The 21,653-nt window shown below is 35.4% G+C and overlaps 1 protein-coding gene across 2 annotated transcripts in view; it reads left to right on the top strand.

The window, feature by feature from the left end:
- The window catches only part of ADAD1 (adenosine deaminase domain containing 1), a 51,275-nt gene that overhangs the window by 19,367 nt on the left and 10,255 nt on the right, over positions 1-21,653 (top strand). The window contains exons 6-9 of one of the 2 annotated variants that reach the window (XM_007464833.1): positions 501-624; positions 2,452-2,589; positions 3,805-4,034; positions 11,736-11,973. In XM_007464833.1, coding sequence (XP_007464895.1) covers positions 501-624; positions 2,452-2,589; positions 3,805-4,034; positions 11,736-11,973 — 730 coding nt within the window. Of the gene's footprint in view, positions 1-500; positions 625-2,418; positions 2,590-3,804; positions 4,035-11,735; positions 11,974-21,653 lie in introns of both variants that reach the window. The other variant, XM_007464832.1, reaches the window with a different exon arrangement.

Genomic DNA, 21,653 nt, shown 5'->3' with positions numbered 1-21,653 from the left:
AAAGAACAATGATCTAGCAACTAGGATATAGAAAGGCCACATAGGTAGGAGGTAAAAGGAAAAAACTATCTTCTGAGCATAGAGTTTCAAAGAAATCTCAAATGGAGTACAGCAAAAAATGATTCTATTGATTGTAGTAGAAACATAGACAGTATAATACAAAACATCTGCCTTTTAAATTGTGATATTATTGAAGTATTTTTTAAATTTTGCTTCCTAGAAGACTCTCAAACGCTTATTTGAAATTGTGGAATTATTTTTCCAACTTTTTGGTCAATATATTTTACTAACTTTAAAATGGTAAGGTAGACTTTTTCATTGAACTACCGGTGTAATTAATTCATTTAACCTACTCTCTTTTTACACCAGGCATTTACTAGATGCTCAAATAAAAGTTTGTTGAATATAAATGGGAAAAAAAATGGTAAGAAAGAGGTGGAGGTTGAACATAGGGAAGAGAAAGGTAAAAATAACCTGCTACTGTTAACCTTTTCTTTCAGCTGGACACCGTGAAGTTGTAGCTATAGGCACAGGTGAATACAATTATAGTCAGTGCATTAAGCCAAATGGAAGAGTGTTGCACGATACTCATGCTGTTGTTACGGCAAGGAGATCTCTCCTTAGGTAAGCTAACAAATATATTTAATTAAATATATTAAATATATAAAAATATATCTGTTAATATTTAACAAATATATTTAATGCCATCAAATATTAATGCTCTTAGCCTAAAGCAATCACATATATATGTCTTTATTTACAAATGGAATTGTACTCATCATTGAGCCAAGGGTATGGCAGTCTCTTACTTATCCAAGCCATCTGATATTTTCATGTCACTTTTGGAAACCTTATAGTAATTTCAGTGTCTAGCCTATGAATTTTAGTGGCTTCTATTATCAAGAGCTTATGAACTCAGTTTTAAGAGTCATACAGCCTTTTTTTAAGATAAAAATACTGTCTTTATTACTGATAAAAGTAATTGGAGAGTATAGCTTTAGATCTGGACCAAGTAGGCTTGGTAATATTTCACCCCTGAATTAGCCATACTTATCCAAAGGCAGAAATCAATGAGTTTCCACTCATGAGGTCTGTACAAAGTTTACCATATAGCAGAGTGTCGGTAAAGTATATTTTAGGCTGGCAGATCTCAGAGAGAAAGAGAGAAAGGGGCTAAAGTGAGGATGCCTAGTTTCTTTTTCCAAACTTATCAGTCACTCTGCTCCTTATAAGAGGCATAATTAGCAGATAGTAGAGAAATAAACCAAGAATGTTACTCTTTGGAATTCCTTTTCTGTAAAAACATGAAAAGTGGGAAATGAGCATTACCTCCTGCAGTAGTTACCAGCTTTTGTTCTCTTAAATCACTAAGTTTACTTTTTATAAAACATTTTTAATTGAATTTTTCAAACAAAAGTGAGAATCAGATAATTAATTCCATCATTCAGTTGTCAGCATTCTGATACCAATACCCAATGATCATATCCAATTATTAGCATATCCAGTTATTAGGATTCTGTTGATCTTATTTAATTTATGCACCCTCACTTTTTGTTGGTGGTGTTTTTTTTACTGGAGTATTTTAAAACAAATTTACACATATTATTTTATCTGAAAAACTTAAGTATATATCTCTAATAATAAGGAAAGAATCCTATAATCTTAAAAGGAAAGGTTTTGGGAAGTCCATGAAGGTAATGCAACTCATTGTCCTCCCATCCCCCTTGGTGCTTAGTGAATTATTTGACCCCTTTAAAACTACCTCTTTTGTGTTTATTTCTTGTCATGCTTGGCACTGTCATTTATACTGGTGCTAAATATTTTATTATATATTTCTGATGATAGGATTAAAATCATGGTTTCTTAAAAAAGCAAAATAGTATTTGTCCTCTGATTTGATTAGTAGTTGTCTTTCAGGAAATCTATTTCACTTCTTAATTTAACTTACAGGCTTTGTTATGTTATTCCTACGCTCTTGTGTTTTTGTCTTCAGAACCACTAAGGAGTGGGAACCACAGTTGTTGTCTGCCTGTTTTGGCATGGAAGGGAAAATAGAAGTAAAGCAGAAAATTGATATTTCACCTCAGAGCTGTCTAAGAAAGAAGGGAGGAATCAGTAGAGAAATGGGTCTTTTGCAGAAAATGATAGTTGAGTACTTTAATGTGAAATGAGAGTGGAGAGTGGTAGTCGAGGAATGATGCTTTAAGGCAGGTCACCAGGCAGACTGGGCTCTAACTGAAGACTTATCAAGGGACTTAATTCTTCATTAAGTAAGGCTAAGATTATTTTACAAGTTCCTGTCAATATCAAAACTTTTGACATATAGGGACATTGTTCATAACATGAATATAATGTTTGTTTAAGATACTTCATTTTAAAATTTTCTTACTTGATGAAGTTCTATCTCATTAATTTTAGGTACTTTTATAGACAACTTCTACTCTTCTACAGCAAAAATCCTGCTATGATGGAAAAATCAATATTTTGTACAGAACCAGCTTCTAATCTACTCACTCTCAAGCAGAATATCAACATTTATCTCTATATGAACCAGTTGCCTAAAGGATCAGCCCAGATTAAATCACAATTGTAAGTATTATGGAAGCTGTTTTTGAAGGAATCTAGGATGGCCATATCATGCATTCTGAATCTATACATCAAAAGAACAAGTAAATTCATATCTATCCATATTCTTCCTCCAGCCTTGAGGTGTTATTTGTAGGCTGCAAGAGCCTGAAGGCTGAAAGACCACAAATTCTTTCTCCTTCCCCTCCACTCAGTCTGGTCCATTACTACTACTTAAGTATTCCATGTACTTCACTGCTCTCTTTTTGATGCTGTTGAAAATCTTCTATTCCTTTCTAGTTGTAATACTTCATAAACTTTAGGAAGTATGGATTTATACACTCTTCACATACTAACACAGCAGTTAAGGAATGCAGTCTATTCTTCTGGTCAGTCTGTGGCCAAAACTTCATTATCTTGATGAATGGGTAGCATCAGTTAGCATGAAGTTTGAACAACACAGGCAAGCACAAAAAAGAAAGTAAAATTCACTTCAATCCAACCATCTAGAGATAACTGCGGTTTATAGTTTGTTTAAAAGCCTTCCAGTAACACCTTTGAAAACAAGGGTGAGTGTTTCTCTTGAGAGATACCTCAAGAAAAATAATTTTAGATTTTACTGTTTTAACATATTTTGTTGGAGGTGAATCTTGAATATAAATGGTCAGTTTTCTTTTTTTCATTCTCTAATTTTGTAGTGTTTAAAAATTTTAATATGGAGAAAGGAAATAACTCACAAACTATGGCAGGGACAGAAATTAGGTTTTCATTTGATTTTAAGGGACATAAAGAATGGCAATAATATGAAATTTATCCTTGCTGGAAGCTCTAAATGTGGTTAATTTCTGTTTGGTTTTAATTTTGTGGAATGAAGTCACTCCATCCTACCTTGCTTTGGGTTTGCATCTATTTCTGTTACTGGAATTAAATGTACTCTGGCAAGTTAAATATGTTTGAGAACAGTTCTTACGTACATGCAGATTTTACTTTGTCGGCTTTGGGTTTTGTTTTTTTTTAACATCATTATTGGAGTATAATTGCTTTACAATGATGTGTTAGTTTCTGCTTCATAGCAAAGTGAATCAGTTATACATATACCTATGTCCCCATACCTCTTCCCTCTTGCCTCTCCCTCCCTCCCACCCTCCCTATCCCACCCCTCTAGGTGGCCGCATAGCACAGGGAGATCAGCTCAAGGCTTTGGTTTTTAAAGGAAGAAACTTTCTTTTCTTTCTCTAGGCGTCTTAATCCATGTTCTGTGTCTGCATTTGAAGCCAATGAAGAGCTGAGTCTCCATGTGGCTGTTGAAGGCAAAATTCATCTGTCTGTCTACTGCCCTGCAGATGTTGTTAATAGAATAAGCAGCATGGCCTCAAGTGACAAACTGATGAGATGGGGAGTGCTTGGTGTACAGGGAGCATTGCTGAGTCAGTTTATACAGCCGGTTTATATCAGCAATATACTTGTTGGTGAGTTGGATTACAGTACCTCTTGGCCTCTTTCACTAAGTCATTTCCCTATATTTTATTTACCAGTGTAAAATCACAATTTGCATGCATGAAGCTTTACTTAGGGTAAACTTCAGATCCACTGTTCTGTTGAGGTTTTCATTTCATGGTAACTGGTCATCACATTTAGTATAATATGACTTTTGCCATCTTATCAGGAGGCTAATAAGAATCAATATTTTATGTTAGGCAATTACATGTATTCTGTCTTGAATGTATACTTTTGTTTGTACAGTATTCAGTTTTTCCCTTTCTTTTGGAAGAAGATGCTTCTTTGAACTTATCAAATTTAAAAGCTTATATTTAGTTATTCCTGAAATAAAAAATATTAAATGCCCATTTTGGTTCTTTCTTACTTTTATGCTTTTTTTATACATTTGGTTATGATTTGGATCCTTTTGATTTGTGAAGTGAGTGGAAAGTAACTAGAACACAAGTAATGTGAACTAGTAATTTCTTTCTTTCTTTGGTAGGGGCTATTATAGAATGCTGTATTTATATTTGAATGGTTTTCCAGATATTATCCCATTGACAGACATTTTGGACAGACTCAATTCTATAGTTTTAATAAAGCCCTAAGAGTTTCAAAGCTTCAGTTACCCTTGGGAAACAATTTAAATACTACCATTACTTGGCTGTTCTTTGTTTACTGCTAATTTTTCATAATGATGGCCCATATGCAAGCTTTGGATTCTCGCATGAGAAGTAGTTTTACTTTTAGAAAGTGCTGTTTCTTTTATTATTGTGGTTTTTGTTGTTGTTGTTCTATATATTTTATACCCATTTCTTTAGGAATTTCTCCTATAGACAGTATTTTTTCAGTTCCATGTATATACAAAATATTTTATTTTCTTGCCATTTTTGTTTGGTTTGGCTTTAATAAATGATAAAAAGGAAATAGTAATTATTTATTTTTCTAATATTAAGCTTATTTTCTTTGTTTAGGAAACCTATTACTTGGTTCACAATTCAAAAGATTCAAAAGGGTATTCAGTCAAGTCTTCCTTCTATCCTAGGGCCCTGGGAACCCATTTTACCTCTGTGGCATCCATTGTTACTGGTTTGTTTTTCTTTCCAAAGATAGTTTATGCTTATAAAAGTATATGCATACTTTTTTTGTATTTTACACCAGTGGGATCATACAATTCATACTTTTCTGCACCTTGCTCTTTTCACTTAACAAAGTGTCTTGGAAATTTTTCCATATGAGTATATGAAGAATTTTTCATTATTATAATTCATAACTCTATGGTATTTCTTTGTACAAACATATTATAATTTATTTAACCAGTTGTGGGTTAATGGAACTTTAGATTGTTTTTAATCTTTTGCAGCTACCAAATGCTATCATGAATCATGACCTTATTACATTTGTTATTGACACATGTAAAATATATCTATATAAAATGAATTCGTAGAAGTAGAGTTGCAGGTCAAAGAGGTATGCATTTGCAATTTTGAAAACTATTACCAAGTTACCCTCCAAATCATATTCTCACTAGCAATATTTGAGAGTGCCTGTTTGCTCACACCCTAAAAAGTGGTTATTTCTAACTCTTTTTCCAAATATTTATTCTTGTAGATGATTTATTTCTTAGATTTAACTTGGATACCAAAATTATGCTTTATGATGTTTTCTTTTAGTCATTTCAGATACTCTCTCAGACATTTCAGACTTTTCTCAATCTTCTTTAGGAAAGGCAACTTTTGTTCTTGATAAATGTCTACAAAATGTCTAATAAATATCTGTGCATTCTCTAGAGTCACAGTTTGGCATGCAAGGCTTTCTTTGACTTTTGTGAAGAAAGATATTTTACAGTTTGCCCTTTTTTTTGTATGACATAACTCTGTACTGTATTTAGTTTCTTAAAAGGGTAGAATCTTAGATTCTTTTAGAATTATTTAGTGTTTAGTGGTTCGGACAGGGGCTTAAAAATTAGATCTCATCATTTTGCCTGTCATCTTGCACGTAGCAGTAGGAATACCAGGTAGCAATAAAAATACTGTAAAACTTGGTAAAATTGCTCCTGATCTCTTTCTTTGCATCTTTATGGAACATATCTAAAGTTAATTAATGGGTGTTCTGTCTGGCATAACCTAAACAGATTTTAATGTTTGTTAAAAATGCAGATTTCTCAGCCTCTTAAGATCTCTACTGTATGTCTGGGGGATAGCCCCAGGAATATATGTTTTTAAAGAGCACCACCAGGTGATTCTGATAGATGATTTGAATGGCTCACTCTGAGAAATACTCAGAGTGTCTGTATACTTAAAAGTGTGATATGTACAGCTAAAAGAATCTTAAGAGTTTATTGAACTAGTCGTGTAGTACAGCTTCTCACTTATTATACAAACTCTTACTTTTTATTTCACATTGGAGTATAGTTGATTAACAATGTTGTGATAGTTTCCATTGTACAGCAAAGTGATTCAGTTACACATTTCCCCGTTTAGGTTGTTACATAATATTGAGCAGAGTCCCCTTTGCTATACAAGGTCCTTGTTGGTTATCCATTTTAAATACAGCAGTGTGTACATGTCAATCCCAAACTCCCTAACTATCCCTTTCCCCCACCCTTCCCCCCTGGTGATCATAAGTTTGTTCTCTAAGTGTGTGAGTCTGTTTCTGTTTTGTAAATAAGTTCATTTGTATCATTCCTGTTCAGATTTCGCATTTAAGTGATATAATGCGATATTTCTCTTTCTCTGTCAAACTTACTTCACTCAGTATGACAATCTCTAGGTCTGTCCATGTTGCTGCACATGGCATTATTTCATTCTTTTTAATAGCTGAGTAATATTCCATTGTCTGTATGTACCACATCTTCTTTTTCCATTCCTCTGTCGATGGACATTTAGGTTGCTTCCATGTCTTGGCTATTGTAAACAGTGCTGCAGTGAACATTGGGGTGCATGTATCCTTTCAGACCGTGTTCTTCTCCAGATATATGCCCAGGAGTGGGATTGCAGATCATATGGTAGTTCTATTTTTAGTTTAGTTTTGTTTTTTAAAATTATTTATTTATTTATTAGCTGTGTCGGGTCTTAGTTACAGCATGCGGGATCTAGCTCCCTGACCAGGGATCAAACCTGGGCCCCCTGCATTGGGAGTGCAGAATCTTAGCCACTGGACCACTAGGGAAGTCCCTATTTTTAGTTTTTTAAGGAACTTCGATACTGTTCTCCATAGTGGCTGTACCAATTTACATTCCCACCAACAGTGTAGGAGGGTTCCCTTCTCTCTACACCCTCTCCAGCATTTATTGTTTGTGGATTTTTTTATGATAGCCATTTTGATTGGTGTGAGGTGATATCTCATTGTAGTTTTGATTTGCATTTCTCTAGTAATTAGCGATGTTGAACATCTTTTCATGTGCCTCTTGGCCATCTGTATGTCTTCACAAACTCTTTTTATGCCATTTCTGATAGAGGATCATCTAACCCTACCTTAAAAGGATCCAATAATGTGGAGTATAAGATTTAAAGACAATCTATTCCATTAATTGATAGCTCCAATTGTTTTTAAAAATTACTCTTTAGAATTGAAATTTGTTTCCCTTTAATTCTGAACTAAATGACAATGCAGATTAAATCTAATTATTTGATGATAATGACCTTGTCCCCTTTTCTCTTAAGTCTTATGAAATCTTTTGCAATTCTTTATTTTGATGCTTGAAAAACCTAAGTTATTTTAATAGATCAATTAAAAATGGAGAGATTATTATAAGACTTCATTTAACTTTTCAAAAACTTTTTGGAGGGCTTCCCTGGTGGCACAGTGGTTGAGAGTCCACCTGCCGATGCAGGGGACACGGGTTCATGCCCCGGTCCAGGAGGATCCTACATGCCGCAGAGCGGCTGGGCCTGTGAGCCATGGCTGCTGAGCCTGCGCGTCCAGAGCCTGTGCTCCACAACGGGAAGTTTTTGGAAACTAATTTTATACTGTAGATGTTCTCAGATAATTCATTTTGTCATTTTATGGTGATAGTCTTTCTTTTTTAAGAAAAATGTCTTAGCTTGCAATATAAAAAGGCACTATTATTTGTATAGAAAATAATCCAGAGTAATCTGGAAAAAAATTCATTTTGCTTAGTTATTAAAAGAGCTGGATTTATATTCGTTTTCAAGCCTTTTAAGGTGTATTTGCAGATTTGTTATCCTGTTAAGATAAAGTTTTCTGAATAAATACCTCAAGAATGTTTATCCAGAGGTGTTTCCATTCAGGAGTCCTTTTCAATATGCTGATTTGAATTGTACAATTCCATTATAGGGAATACTAAATTCTGATTCCCTCTTAGTGAAGGAATCTATTTTCAACATAGTTCATGAACTTTTAAGAAGCATGTGATAACCTTAGAGATTCTGTTGTTCATTTCTTTCTTTTTTTTCTTTTCAGGTCAGTAATAAGAGGTTTAGAATGTTAATAAAAATACGTGCCCAAAATCATTCAGTTTGCCTACTGGCAGAGCCTGGACTCATACTCAGTTTTCATAACTTCTCATGCTTCTGCCTTTTGTATTAAACTGAGCTCTGACAGCTTTGTCTGAGCCTAGCCAGTGACTAGAATCTCACTATTGTGTCTGCTAAACTTGACACTCTTGAAAGGCAGGTGCTTTGCGACACTCATCTTGGTCTGGTTTGTACCAGGAGGTCAGTTAATGTTTCATGGATAAATGCTTTGAGTCAGCAGGTTTTATTTTTTTAAATGCTTTTATTTTTCTTCTTAATACTAATTCTGCTGCCTGGAACACTTGAAAAATAAATTTTAACTATTATTCTTTACTCTTGTTGCACTTCAGGTTCACCTGGATAGCTTTTAAAATAACATGGGAATGGCATTAGTATTAATATCCCCATCCTAACTGATTCTAATGTGTATCCAGAATTGATGATTACTGCTCTCTGATAATCTAATCTTTTTTGTTCCTTTTTCATCAGATGTTTATTGAGCCACCTACTATATGCTAGGTGCTGTGCACTGTTAAATAACTCTCAGGGGCACCATTCACATAAAATATAGAATGAGAATTAAGAATACAAAGATAAGATGCTTCTGCCTTCATGTCTTCTCCTATTTAGACATCATTTGTGTTTCACAGGAGCATGATTTGTTTTCTCCAGATGTTCCGTAATTTGTGGGTGGCGGTATTAAAATGTAATGCCTCAGACTAAATATGATGTTTCAGATATGATATGAGCAGTGCATAGTTTTATAATAATGCTGAATTCTTTGACTTAGACACTGTATTTTTATTAATGCAGCTTCAGTTTGTATGGGCATACCTCAAAGATATTGTGGGTTCAGTTCCAGACCTCCATAATAAAGTCAATATCACAATAAAGTGAGTCACACGAAGTTTTTGGTTTCCCAGTGCACATAAAAGTTATGTTTACACTATACTATATTCTGTTAAGTGTGCAGCAGCGTTATGTCTAAAACAAAGCAATGTACTTACCTTAATTTAAAAGTACTTTATTGCTGAAAAAGGCTAAACATCATCTGACAACACAAGGTTGCCAGAAACCTTCAATTTGTAAAAATCATAATATCTGCAAAGTGCAGTATAGCAAAGTGCAATAAATTGAGATATGCCTTCATTACCTGTTTCAGCAGCTGTTTCTGTTCACTTATATTAACTTATGGTAGACTAAGGTCCTGAGAACTTTTTTTTTAATTTAATTTAATTTATTTTTTTATACAGCAGGTTATTAGTTATCCATTTTATACATATTTAGTGTATATATATTAATCCCATCTGAGACCTTTTCATGCAGAAAAGTTCTCAGGTCAGGTTTGCTATGGTCTTTGCTAAGATTTAACCTTTGCCTTTAATCTTTGAGTTTTATGTTATTATTTCAAATCATTTTAGATGAATCAAATCGAAATTATGTGATATAATTTTAGAGATATATTTTCCCGGGAACAAGATTTAGCCTCAAGATATAATTAAAATCATACCTCAGATATAGCTAATAATTAAAGCATACATATATAAATGGAGAAAGTAAAATTTCTAATAAAATATTAATATACTTGATTTTTTTCTATTAAATTTTATGCCACCACATTAAAATATCTAGGTGAAACAGTTTGATGTTTAGAGAATCTTAACGTGGAGTTACTGGTAGGTTTTTATGTTTTTTGTTTTTGTTTTTTTTTTTACTGGTAGGTTTTTATTTTTCTTTTTCCAAATGTTATCTTGCTGTTTTAGGCACAACCAATGTTATTATCTTATTACAGTATGTCTTAGTCTGTTTGGGCTGCTACCAGAAAACAAAAAAATACCATAGACTGTGTGGATTAAACAATAAACATTTATTTCTCATGGTTCTGGGGGCTGGGAAGTCCAAGATCAAAGGGCTGAGAGATTCAGTGTCTGCTGAGGACCTGCTTTCTGCTTCATAGATGACTGTCTTCTCAGTATGTCCTCCTATGGTGGGAGGAGTTAGGGTCTCTTTTATCATAAGGGCACCAATTCCATTCATGAGAGCTCTGACCCTCATAATTTAATCACCTTGCAAAGGCCTCACGTCGAAATACCATCACATTGGGGATCAAGTTTCAGTATATGAATTTTGTGGGGACACATTTAGTCTGTAGTACAGTGTGCAATACGTAACATTTTTTTTTAATCCATGTTTTCTGTTCATTATAGATACAATGACTATTCTACAGACCTTATTTCTTCTTAACTTTTTTCCTACGTCTAAGTATATCTTTAACTTAACTAGCCTGCTTTAGTCAGTATCTCTTGATTTGGAACATTGAAAGGAGTGCTTAGAAAAAGAGTGTCAGAAGCAACTCATGTTCTTTTTACATCATTTTCTAGTTCCCAAATAATCATAGTGAGTGTAAGCCCAGTAGCCATCTCAACAGTTCCAGTGATGTGAAAACAAAACTTTATCTGTGAAATATGTCTAGTGGTATATAAAGATTCTCTTGTTGTGAGAACTTCAGACCCTCTAAGGAGGAAAGAGATCTGCTTTGGAATTATTAATTTTTAAATAGGAATGACTGTTCCCTAACTTCTATTTTAAGTTTGACGCAGCCCATTTTCTTATACTAATCGTCTTTTTGAGCTTTCTTCTTCAACAGTAATTTTAACTGAGAACTCAAAGCTTTTGGCATTGGCCACAGTTATAATCAGAAATGGTCATTCTTTAAAGTACTTCATGTTGTGAAACTAAGCCATGTGGTACTGGAACAGTTGCAATCTGTGGCTCTCAGATGTGGAAAAATAGCATACTTTAACCAACTATTTCTCAGCTACATATATCTGCTACATTATGTGCTGGTTTCATGCTGTAATCTTAGAAATCAAGACAGAATGAGCCAGTTCTCTCTGGCAGAACCCTGTAAAAGTACTGATTTGTTTCTGGTCAGGTCTGGCTTTTTGCTTTTATTCACTGGAATGTCAATTCATTATTTTCTGTAGAAGATTCTTTTTTGAATGGAAATTCTGACTGTTATTACCTTGTCTTGATTCTGGTAAAGAGTATAGAAGTAGCTACTAAGAGAGTAGAAGTCGGAAAGAGAAGGTTGCAAGATACAGGATAAAGAAGTGAAACTATTTACAATTAAACTTTTATTTATGTCCTTTTTTTTCAGTATAGTCTTTTCATATTGAACTTCTGAGTATTTACTTTGTTTTTGTTTTCTAGGTGATGGGAATTGCAGTGATACTAGAGGCTTAGAAATTGCTATAAAGCAACGTGTTGATGATGCACTCACTTCAAAACTTCCAATGTTTTACTTGGTCAACAGACCTCATATTAGTTTAGTACCTTCTGCATATCCATTTCAAACAAACTTGGAATATAAATTCCTGAGTCTGAATTGGGCACAAGGGGACGTTTCTTTGGAGCTTGTGGATGGCCTAACTGGGAAGATCACCGAAAGGTTAGCATCACTAATTTCTTCAAAAATCACATATTAAGCAAAACAATACATTTAATACGATTTTTAAAAACTATCTTGTTTTTTGAATACAATTTTTTGAATTGTGATTAATAATAATAATAGTTATCAAGTGTGTCTATGTTGCAGGCATTGTACTAATTAAAACACTTTTTTTTTCCTGATGAGAACACAGGCCTGGAGAAGTTATATAATTTACCAAAGTTACATAGTAAATGGTAGAGCCAGCATTCAAAATCAGTCTCCAGATCCTTTGTTTCTCTAGTGGTCATTAGCAAATAATGTATTTGTTTTAAAAATTCAGTTTTTCCTACTGAATCTGAATGTCTGGATTTAGGGCTCCGGAATCTGTATTTTTGACAACATTCCCAAATATTATTTATGTACACTTGAGTGTGAGAACTATTGTACTATGTTATACTGCTTTCGTATAAAAACCTTGTGGGTTAGGTGATATTGTTTTTTTTACAGGTAAAGAAACTGAGATTCAAGCTAGTTTAAATAACTTGCTTAAAGTCATCCAACTATTAAGTGACACAAGTAGGATTCTGATCTGGGCATTTTATTTCCAAAGCCTTTGTTCTTAGCTGTAATACATTATGCCTTTTAGACATTTCTTTGTAATATCCCTGTCATTGATTATCAAGTAAAACTAAAATCCTCCTTTTAGTATGAAAATACATTTATAATGTGGTAATGAATAATGTTGAAAGTTTAAGTGCCTAAATTTGCTTTCTTTGTGAAAGACAGATTTAAATTAAGATCACATACAGATGTTTCTTGGTATGAACTCAGTCAAGCATACTATTGATTATTTCAACTAGGATGAATTATACTACTTATGCATTGAGTCAGCATTAAGGAGTGTATTTCTGTTAATAACAGACTACACACATACAAACAAAACAGGTCTTCTGTGGAAGACATTAAAAAGCTGTTTACTGAGGGACTTCCTGGTGCTCCAGTGGTTAAGACTCCATGCTTCCAATGTGGGGGGCAGGGTGTGATCCCTGGTCAGGGAACTAATATACCCCATATGCCTCATGGCAAGGCCAAAAAAAATAATAAAAAAACTGTTTACTGAAAACATAAAATAATAGTATAACAAAGATGAAATTAATGTAAAATGAGCTTAACTCATTTATTATGGCTAAGTGCTTGCCGGGTGATTGCAAAGAAAGCAGATATGATCTGATTATTCATCCCCAAAGCATTACATAAGGCAAAGAACACTTTAGTAATATAATCCACGAAGAAGAACAGTTCTGAGTAACTGCAACAAATAACATAGTATCAACCTTCATAAAGCAGAAATTACAGAAAATAAAAGGATAAATAGAAATACACTATTAGTTGAGGCAATAATTCACCTCTTTCAGTTCATAGTAGATTGAATAAACAAAAGAATAAGCAAGAATATAACAGTCTTAAATAACAATAAGGTAGATTTGATTAATTTCTTTAAAACTCTGTACCATAAAATATAAAATATACCTGCTTTTCAAGAACCTGCAGAACATTAACAAAAATTGACCATATGTTAGGCCACAAAAAAAATCTGAAATTCTAAGAAGTAAAAGTGATGTAGGCAGTGTTCTCTGATTGTGATGCAATCAAACTGTAAATAACAAAATCAGAATATTTAGAAACCACTTTCACTGGGAAAAAGAAGTTCTCCAACTTTTGGCTCAAAGAGGAAATATAAAATGAAATCACAGAATATTTAGAATATTTAGAAAATACTAGAATATTTAGAAAACACGGATATTTAGTGCATTGCATTTCAGAACTTGTAGGATATATAGCTAAAGCAAAGTGAATGGAAAAGCCAATTCTTTAGATGCTTATAGCAACAAATAATGAAAATAAACAGAATGAAGAAGTTCATAAAACTAGAAATGTAAATTAAAGATCTAGAAAACTGAAGAAGTTAGAAATGATCATAAAACTGATTCTGTGAAAAAAAATCAGTAGCTAATCTCATATGTACTAATGATAAAGGAGTAATTACAGAGAAAATTAAAAGAAGTCATAAGAAACTTCTTTGCCCTACCATGCAAATATATTTGAAAATCTGGCTGTAATGCATATATTTCTAGGAAAATATTTTTCTAAAATTGGTACAGAAGAGGGAAAAAAATCTAACATTATTTTCTTGAGAAAGTTACCAAGAAGGCGCCCTACCTCTTTCAAAGAAAACACCATTCTGAGGTGGTTCGGATTAATTTTATAAACCTTTAAATAGCAGGAACTTCCAGTGCTATCTAAAAAGATAGAAAACATTCAAATACTTTGATAAAGCAAGTGTATCATTGATACTTAAACCTAATAGAAGATTGCTGTCCCCCTACCACAAAAGTTACAGACCAAGCTCACTTTTATATTCAAGCAAAATTGCTAAATAAAATATTAGGAAGCAGAACCTTAAAATAATATATTTTATACAATAATACCAAGTGGAATTTTTTTCTAGAAATGTGAGAATAACATAAAAAAAAAATACCAAATTAGGAACTTGTATTAATATAATTTGTCATATTAATTGATCTAGGGAAAAACACCATATATTTTTATAAATTCTAAGAAGATATGTAATACAGCTCTACAACTATTCTAGATAAAGATACTCAATAAAAAAGGAATAGATATTTTTGTTAAGGGTAAAATACATCTTTATTAGTCCAAAAGTGCCATCATGATTAATGATGAAATCTCAGAGTCATTTCTACTAACATCTGAAACAAGACATGATTGTTTACTGTTATTGCTGTTATTTAACATGTTATTTAATGCATTTGAACAAAAGAAAGAAATGTGAGATATAAAATATTGGAAAGGAGGAGGTAAAATTACGACTCTTTGCATATGGTATCATTTTATAACTGAAAAGCCCAAGAGAATCATCTAAAAAACCACCACCAAAAAAAGGTATGATGGTGGAAAATTAATATATAGAGCTTAATACATTTCATCAATAGGCATGTATGTTAACTATTACTGCATATAAACTATCTCAAAACTTAGTGGCTTAAAACAACAACCATTTATTGCTGTTCAACTCCTTAGGTCAACTGAGCTAGATTTGGTCGGGCTCTCCCATGTGTCTGGGGTCCACTCTAGGTCAGCTGTAGGGCATCTTGGCTGATCTTAGAGGGACAGCTGGGCTCTGGTCCATGTGTTCTCTCACCTTCTAGTAGACCAGTCTTAGGAGGCTCACATGGCAGAGGAAGGGGTCCCGAGAGAATGAAAACACAAAGCCTCTTGAGGCCCAGGCTTGGAACTGGCACATAGTCTATTTTTTTTTTTTTAACATCTTTATTGGGGTATAATTGCTTTACAATGGTGTGTTAGTTTCTGCTTTATAAGAGAGTGAATCAGTTATACATATACATATGTTCCCATATCTCTTCCCTCTTTGTCTCCCTCCCTCCCACCCTCCCTATCCCACCCCTCCAGACAGCCACAAAGAACCGAGCCGGTTTCCCTGTGCCATGCGGCTGCTTCCCACTGGCTATCTACCTTACGTTTGTTAGTATATATATGTCCATGTCTCTCTCTCGCCCTAACACACCTCACCCTTCCCCCTCCCCATATCCTCAAGTCTGTTCTCCAGTAGGTCTCTGTCTTTATTCCTGTTTTACCCCTAGGTTCTTCATAACATTTTTTTTTTCTTAAATTCCATATATATGTGTTAGCATACGGTATTTGTCCTTCTCTTTCTGACTTACTTCACTCTGTATGACAGACTCTAGATCTATCCACCTCATTACAAATAGCTCAATTTCGTTTCTTTTTATGGCTGAGTAATATTCCATTGTATATATGTGCCACATCTTCTTTATCCATTCATCCGACGACGGGCACTTAGGTTGTTTCCATCTCCGGGCTATTGTAAATAGAGCTGCAATGAACATTTTGGTACATGACTCTTTCTGAATTCTGGTTTCCTCAGGGTATATACCTAGTAGTGGGATTGCTGGGTCATATGGTAGTTCTATTTGTAGTTTTTTAAGGAACCTCCATACTGTTCTCCATAGTGGCTGAACCAATTCACATTCCCACCAGCAGTGCAAGAGTGTTCCCTTTTCTCCACACCCTCTCCAGCATTTATTGTTTCTAGATTTTTTGATGATGGCCATTCTGACTGGTGTGAGATGATATCTCATTGTAGTTTTGATTTGCATTTCTCTAATGATTAATGATGTTGAGCATTCTTTCATGTGTTTGTTGGCAGTCTGTATATCTTCTTTGGAGAAATGTCTATTTAGGTCTTCTGCCCATTTTTGGATTGGGTTGTTTATTTTTTTGTTATTGAGCTGCATGAGCTGCCTGTAAATTTTAGAGATTAATCCTTTGTCAGTTGATTCATTTGCAAATATTTTCTCCCATTCTGAGGGCTGTCTTTTGGTCTTGTTTATGGTTTCCTTTGCTGTGCAAAAGCTTTGAAGTTTCATTAGGTCCCATTTGTTTATTTTTGTTTTTATCTCCATTACTCTAGGAGATGGGTCAAGAAGGATCTTGCTGTGATTTATGTCATAGAGTGTTCTGCCTATGTTTTCCTCTAAGAGTTTGATAGTTTCTGGCCTTACATTTAGGTCTTTAATCCATTTTGAGCTTATTTTTGTGTATGGTGTTAGGGAGTGATCTAATCTCATACTTTTACATGTACCTGTCCAGTTTTCCCAGCACCACTTATTGAAGGGGCTGTCCTTTCTCCACTGTATATTCCTGCCACCTTTATCAAAGATAAGGTGACCATATGTGCATGGGTTTATCTCTGGGCTTTCTATCCTATTCCATTGATCTATCTTTCTGTTTTTGTGCCAGTACCATACTGTCTTGATTACTGTAGCTTTGTAGTATAGTCTGAAGTCAGGCAGCCTGATTCCTCCAGCTCCATTTTTTGTTCTCAAGATTGCTTTGGCTATTCGGGGTCTTTTGTGTTTCCATACAAATTGTGAAATTTTTTGTTCTAGTTCTGTGAAAAATGCCAGTGGTAGTTTGATAGGGATTGCATTGAATCTATAGATTGCTTTGGGGAGTAGAGTCATTTTCACAATGTTGATTCTTCCAATCCAAGAACATGGTATATCTCTCCATCTGTTTGTATCATCTTTAATTTCTTTCATCAGTGTCTTATAATTTTCTGCATACAGGTCTTTTGTCTCCTTAGGTAGGTTTATTCCTAGATATTTTATTCTTTTTGTTGCAATGGTAAATGGGAGTGTTTTCTTGATTTCACTTTCAGATTTTTCATCGTTAGTATATAGGAATGCCAGAGATTTCTGTGCATTAATTTTGTATCCTGCTACTTTACCAAATTCATTGATTAGCTCTAGTAGTTTTCTGGTAGCATCTTTAGGATTCTCTATGTATAGTATCATGTCATCTGCAAACAGTGACAGCTTTACTTCTTCTTTTCCGATTTGGATTCCTTTTATTTCCTTTTCTTCTCTGATTGCTGTGGCTAAAACTTCCAAAACTATGTTGAATAAGAGTGGTGAGAGTGGGCAACCTTGTCTTGTTCCTGACCTTAGTGGAAATGCTTTCAGTTTTTCGCCATTGAGGATGATGTTGGCTGTGGGCTTGTCATATACGGCCTTTATTATATTGAGGAAAGTTCCCTCTACACCTACTTTCTGCAGGGTTTTTATCATAAATGGGTGTTGAATTTTGTCAAAAGCTTTCTCTGCATCTATTGAGATGATCATATGGTTTTTCTCCTTCAATTTGTTAATATGGTTAATCACATTGATAGATTTGCGTATATTGAAGAATCCTTGCATTCCTGGAATAAACCCCACTTGATCATGGTGTATGATCCTTTTAATGTGCTGTTGGATTCTGTTTGCTAGTATTTTGTTGAGGATTTTTGCATCTATGTTCATCAGTGATATTGGCCTGTAGTTTTCTTTCTTTGTGACATCCTTGTCTGGTTTTGGTATCAAGGTGATGGTGGCCTCGTAGAATGAGTTTGGGAGTGTTCCTCCCTCTGCTATATTTTGGAAGAGTTTGAGAAGAATAGGTGTTAGCTCTTCTCTAAATGTTTGATAGAATTCGCCTGTGAAGCCATCTGGTCCTGGGCTTTTGTTTGTTGGAAGATTTTTAATCACAGTTTCAATTTCAGTGTTTGTGATTGGTCTGTTCATATTTTCTATTTCTTCCTGATTCAGTCTTGGCAGTTTGTGCATTTCTAAGAATTTGTCCATTTCTTCCAGATTGTCCATTTTATTGGCATAGAGTTGCTTGTAGTAATCCCTCATGATTTTTTGTATTTCTGCAGTGTCAGTTGTTACTTCTCCTTTTTCATTTCTGATTCTATTGATTTGAGTCTTCTCCCTTATTTTCTTGATGAGTCTGGCTAATGGTTTATCAATTTTGTTAATCTTCTCAAAGAACCAGCTTTTAGTTTTATTGATCTTTGCTATTGTTTCCTTCATTTCTTTTTCATTTATTTCTGATCTGATTTTTATGATTTCTTTCCTTCTGCTAACTCTGGGGTTTTTTTGTTCTTCTTTCTCTAATTGCTTGAGGTGCAAGGTTAGGTTGTTTATTCGAGATGTTTCCTGCTTCTTAAGGTGGGCTTGTATTGCTATAAACTTCCCTCTTAGAACTGCTTTTGCTGCATCCCATAGGTTTTGGGTCGTTGTATCTCCATTGTCATTTGTTTCTAGGTATTTTTTAATTTCCTCTTTGATTTCTTCAGTGATCACTTCGTTACTAAGTAGTGTATTGTTTAGCCTCCATGTGTTTGTATTTTTTACTGCTCTTTTCCTATAATTGATATCTAATCTCATGGCGTTGTGGTCGGAAAAGATACTTGATATAATTTCAATTTTCTTAAATTTACCAAGGCTTGATTTGTGACCCAAGATATGATCTATCCTGGAGAATGTTCCATGAGCACTTGAGAAAAATGTGTATTCTGTTGTTTTTGGATGGAGTGTCCTATAAATATCAATTAAGTCCATCCTGTTTAATGTATCATTTAAAGCTTGTGTTTCCTTATTTATTTTCATTTTGGATGATCTGTCCATTGGTGAAAGTGGGGTGTTGAAGTCCCCTACTATGAATGTGTTACTGTCGATTTCCCCTTTTATGGCTGTTAGTTTTTGCCTTATGTATTGAGGTGCTCCTTTGTTGGGTGCATAAATATTTACAATTGTTATATCTTCTTCTTGGATCGATCCCTTAATCATTATGTAGTGTCCTTCTTTGTCTCTTCTGATAGTCCTTATTTTAAAGTCTATTTTGTCTGATATGAGAATTGCTACTCCAGCTTTCTTTTGGTTTCCATTTGCATGGAATATCTTTTTCCATCCCCTTACTTTCAGTCTGTATGTGTCTCTAGGTCTGAAGTGGGTCTCTTGTAGACAGCATATATATGGGTCTTGTTTTTGTATCCATTCAGCCAATCTGTGTCTTTTGGTGGGAGCATTTAGTCCATTTACATTTAAGGTAATTATCGATATGTATGTTCCTATTCCCATTTTCTAAATTGTTTTGGGTTCGTTATTATAGGACTTTTCCTTCTCTTGTGTTTTTGTCTAGAGAAGTTCCTTTAGCATTTGTTGTAAAGCTGGTTTGGTGGTGCTGAACTCTCTCAGCTTTTGCTTGTCTGTAAAGGTTTTAATTTCTCCATCAAATCTGAATGAGATCCTTGCTGGGTAGAGTAATCTTGGTTGCAGGTTTTTCTCCTTCATCACTTTCAGTATGTCCTGCCACTCCCTTCTGGCTTGTAGAGTTTCTGCTGAGAGATCAGCTGTTAACCTTATGGGGATTCCCTGGTGTGTTATTTGTTGTTTTTCCCTTGCTGCTTTTAATATGCTTTCTTTGTTTTTAGTTTTTGCCAGTTTGATTAATATGTGTCTTGGCGTATTTCTCCTTGAATTTATCCTGTATGGGACTCTCTGTGCTTCCTGGACTTCATTAACATTTTCCTTTCCCACATTAGGGAAGTTTTCAACTATAATCTCTTCAAATATTTTCTCAGTCCCTTTCTTTTTCTCTTCTTCTTCTGGAACCCCTATAATTCGAATGTTGGTGCGTTTAATGTTGTCCCAGAGGTCTCTGACACTGTCCTCAGTTCTTTTCATTCTTTTTTCTTTATTCTGCTCTGCAGTAGTTATTTCCACTATTTTATCTTCCAGGTCACTTATCCGTTCTTCTGCCTCATTTATTCTGCTATTGATCCCATCTAGAGTATTTTTCATTTCATTTATTGTGTTGTTCATCATTGTCTGTTTCATCTTTATTTCTTCTAGGTCCTTGTTAACTGCTTCTTGCATTTTGTCCATTCTATTTCCAAGATTTTGGATCATCTTTACTATCATTATTCTGAACTCTTTTTCAGGTAGACTGCCTATTTCCTCTTCATTTGTTAGGTCTGGTGGGTTTTTATCTTGCTCCTTCATCTGCTGTGTGTTTTTCTGTCTTCTCATTTTGCTTATCTTACTGTGATTGGGTTCACCTTTTTGCAGGCTGCAAGTTCGTAGCTCCCGTTGTTTTTGATGTCTGTCTCCAGTGGCTAAGGTTGGTTCAGTGGGTTGTGTAGGCTTCCTGGTGGAGGGGACTAGTGCCTGTGTTGTGGTGTATGAGGCTAGATCTTGTCTCTCTAGTGGGCAGGTCCACGTCTGGTGGTGTGTTTTGGGGTGTCTGTGGACTTATTATGATTTTAGGCAGCCTCTCTGCTAGTGGGTGGGGTTGTGTTCCTGTTTTGCTATATGGTTGGCATAGGTTGTCCAGCACTGTAGCTTGCTGGTCGTTGAGTGAAGCTGGGTGCTGGTGTTGAGATGGAGATCTCTGGGAGATTTTCGCCGTTTGATATTACGTGGAGCTGGGAGGTCTCTTTTGGACGGGTGTCCTGAAGTTGGCTCTCCCACCTCAGAGGCAGAGTCCTGACTCCTGGCTGGAGCAGCAAGAGCCTTTCATCCACTCGGCTCAGCAGCCTGGGTCTCTTGATGCAGCAACGTAAGACCGGTCAAATCCTCTTCACAAATCCTGTCCAATCGCTGTCGCTTGACTTTGTGCTTATCCACAAGGGCCATTCTTTATTGAACTTTGCACCTCTCTGATTCAAAAGGCAAAGCGGTCCTCTAAGAACTTAGGGGCCCTCGCAGGAGTCTGCCGGCATTACGCCACTACGCGCCCAATATAAATGTGTCCACAAACTCTATAGTTCACACGATGGGCTGTCCGTCTTTTTAAGAGAACCAGCTTCATTTGGTTCTAAACCATTTAAGGCCCTTGCCCCGGGCCGCTGGCGTCCACGGCGAAGGGCGCCCCCCCGGGAGGCGGCGGCAGCAGCAGCGGCGGCTCCCGCCCCTCCCACCCCAACCGGCGGCGGTGGCGGCGGTGGCGGCGGCTGTGCGGCCCCCCCTCAGCGCGGCATGGCTCCCGGCTCCGTCCCTCGCTCCTCCGGCCGCTGCCAGTTCCTCTGGGCCGCTCCCGGGCCACCTTAAAATGACACCACATAGTCTATCTTATTCACCAAAACAAGTCACAGGGCCAGCCCAAATTCATGGGGAGGAGCAATCAACCATAGTTAGTGATGGGAGAATCTGAAAAGTTACATTGTAAAGAGCATGGAGACGGAGGAATAAAGGATTTTGGCAATTGTTGTAATCTATCAGGAGAACAACTAATGAGAAGATATAATGAAG

This window comes from Lipotes vexillifer, unplaced genomic scaffold (genome assembly GCF_000442215.2).
Source record: "Lipotes vexillifer unplaced genomic scaffold, Lipotes_vexillifer_v1.1 scaffold231, whole genome shotgun sequence".
Taxonomy (NCBI): Eukaryota; Metazoa; Chordata; class Mammalia; order Artiodactyla; family Lipotidae; genus Lipotes; species Lipotes vexillifer.
The sequence above is the reverse complement of the archived record's forward strand: the minus strand, read 5'-3'. Positions and strand labels throughout refer to the sequence as shown.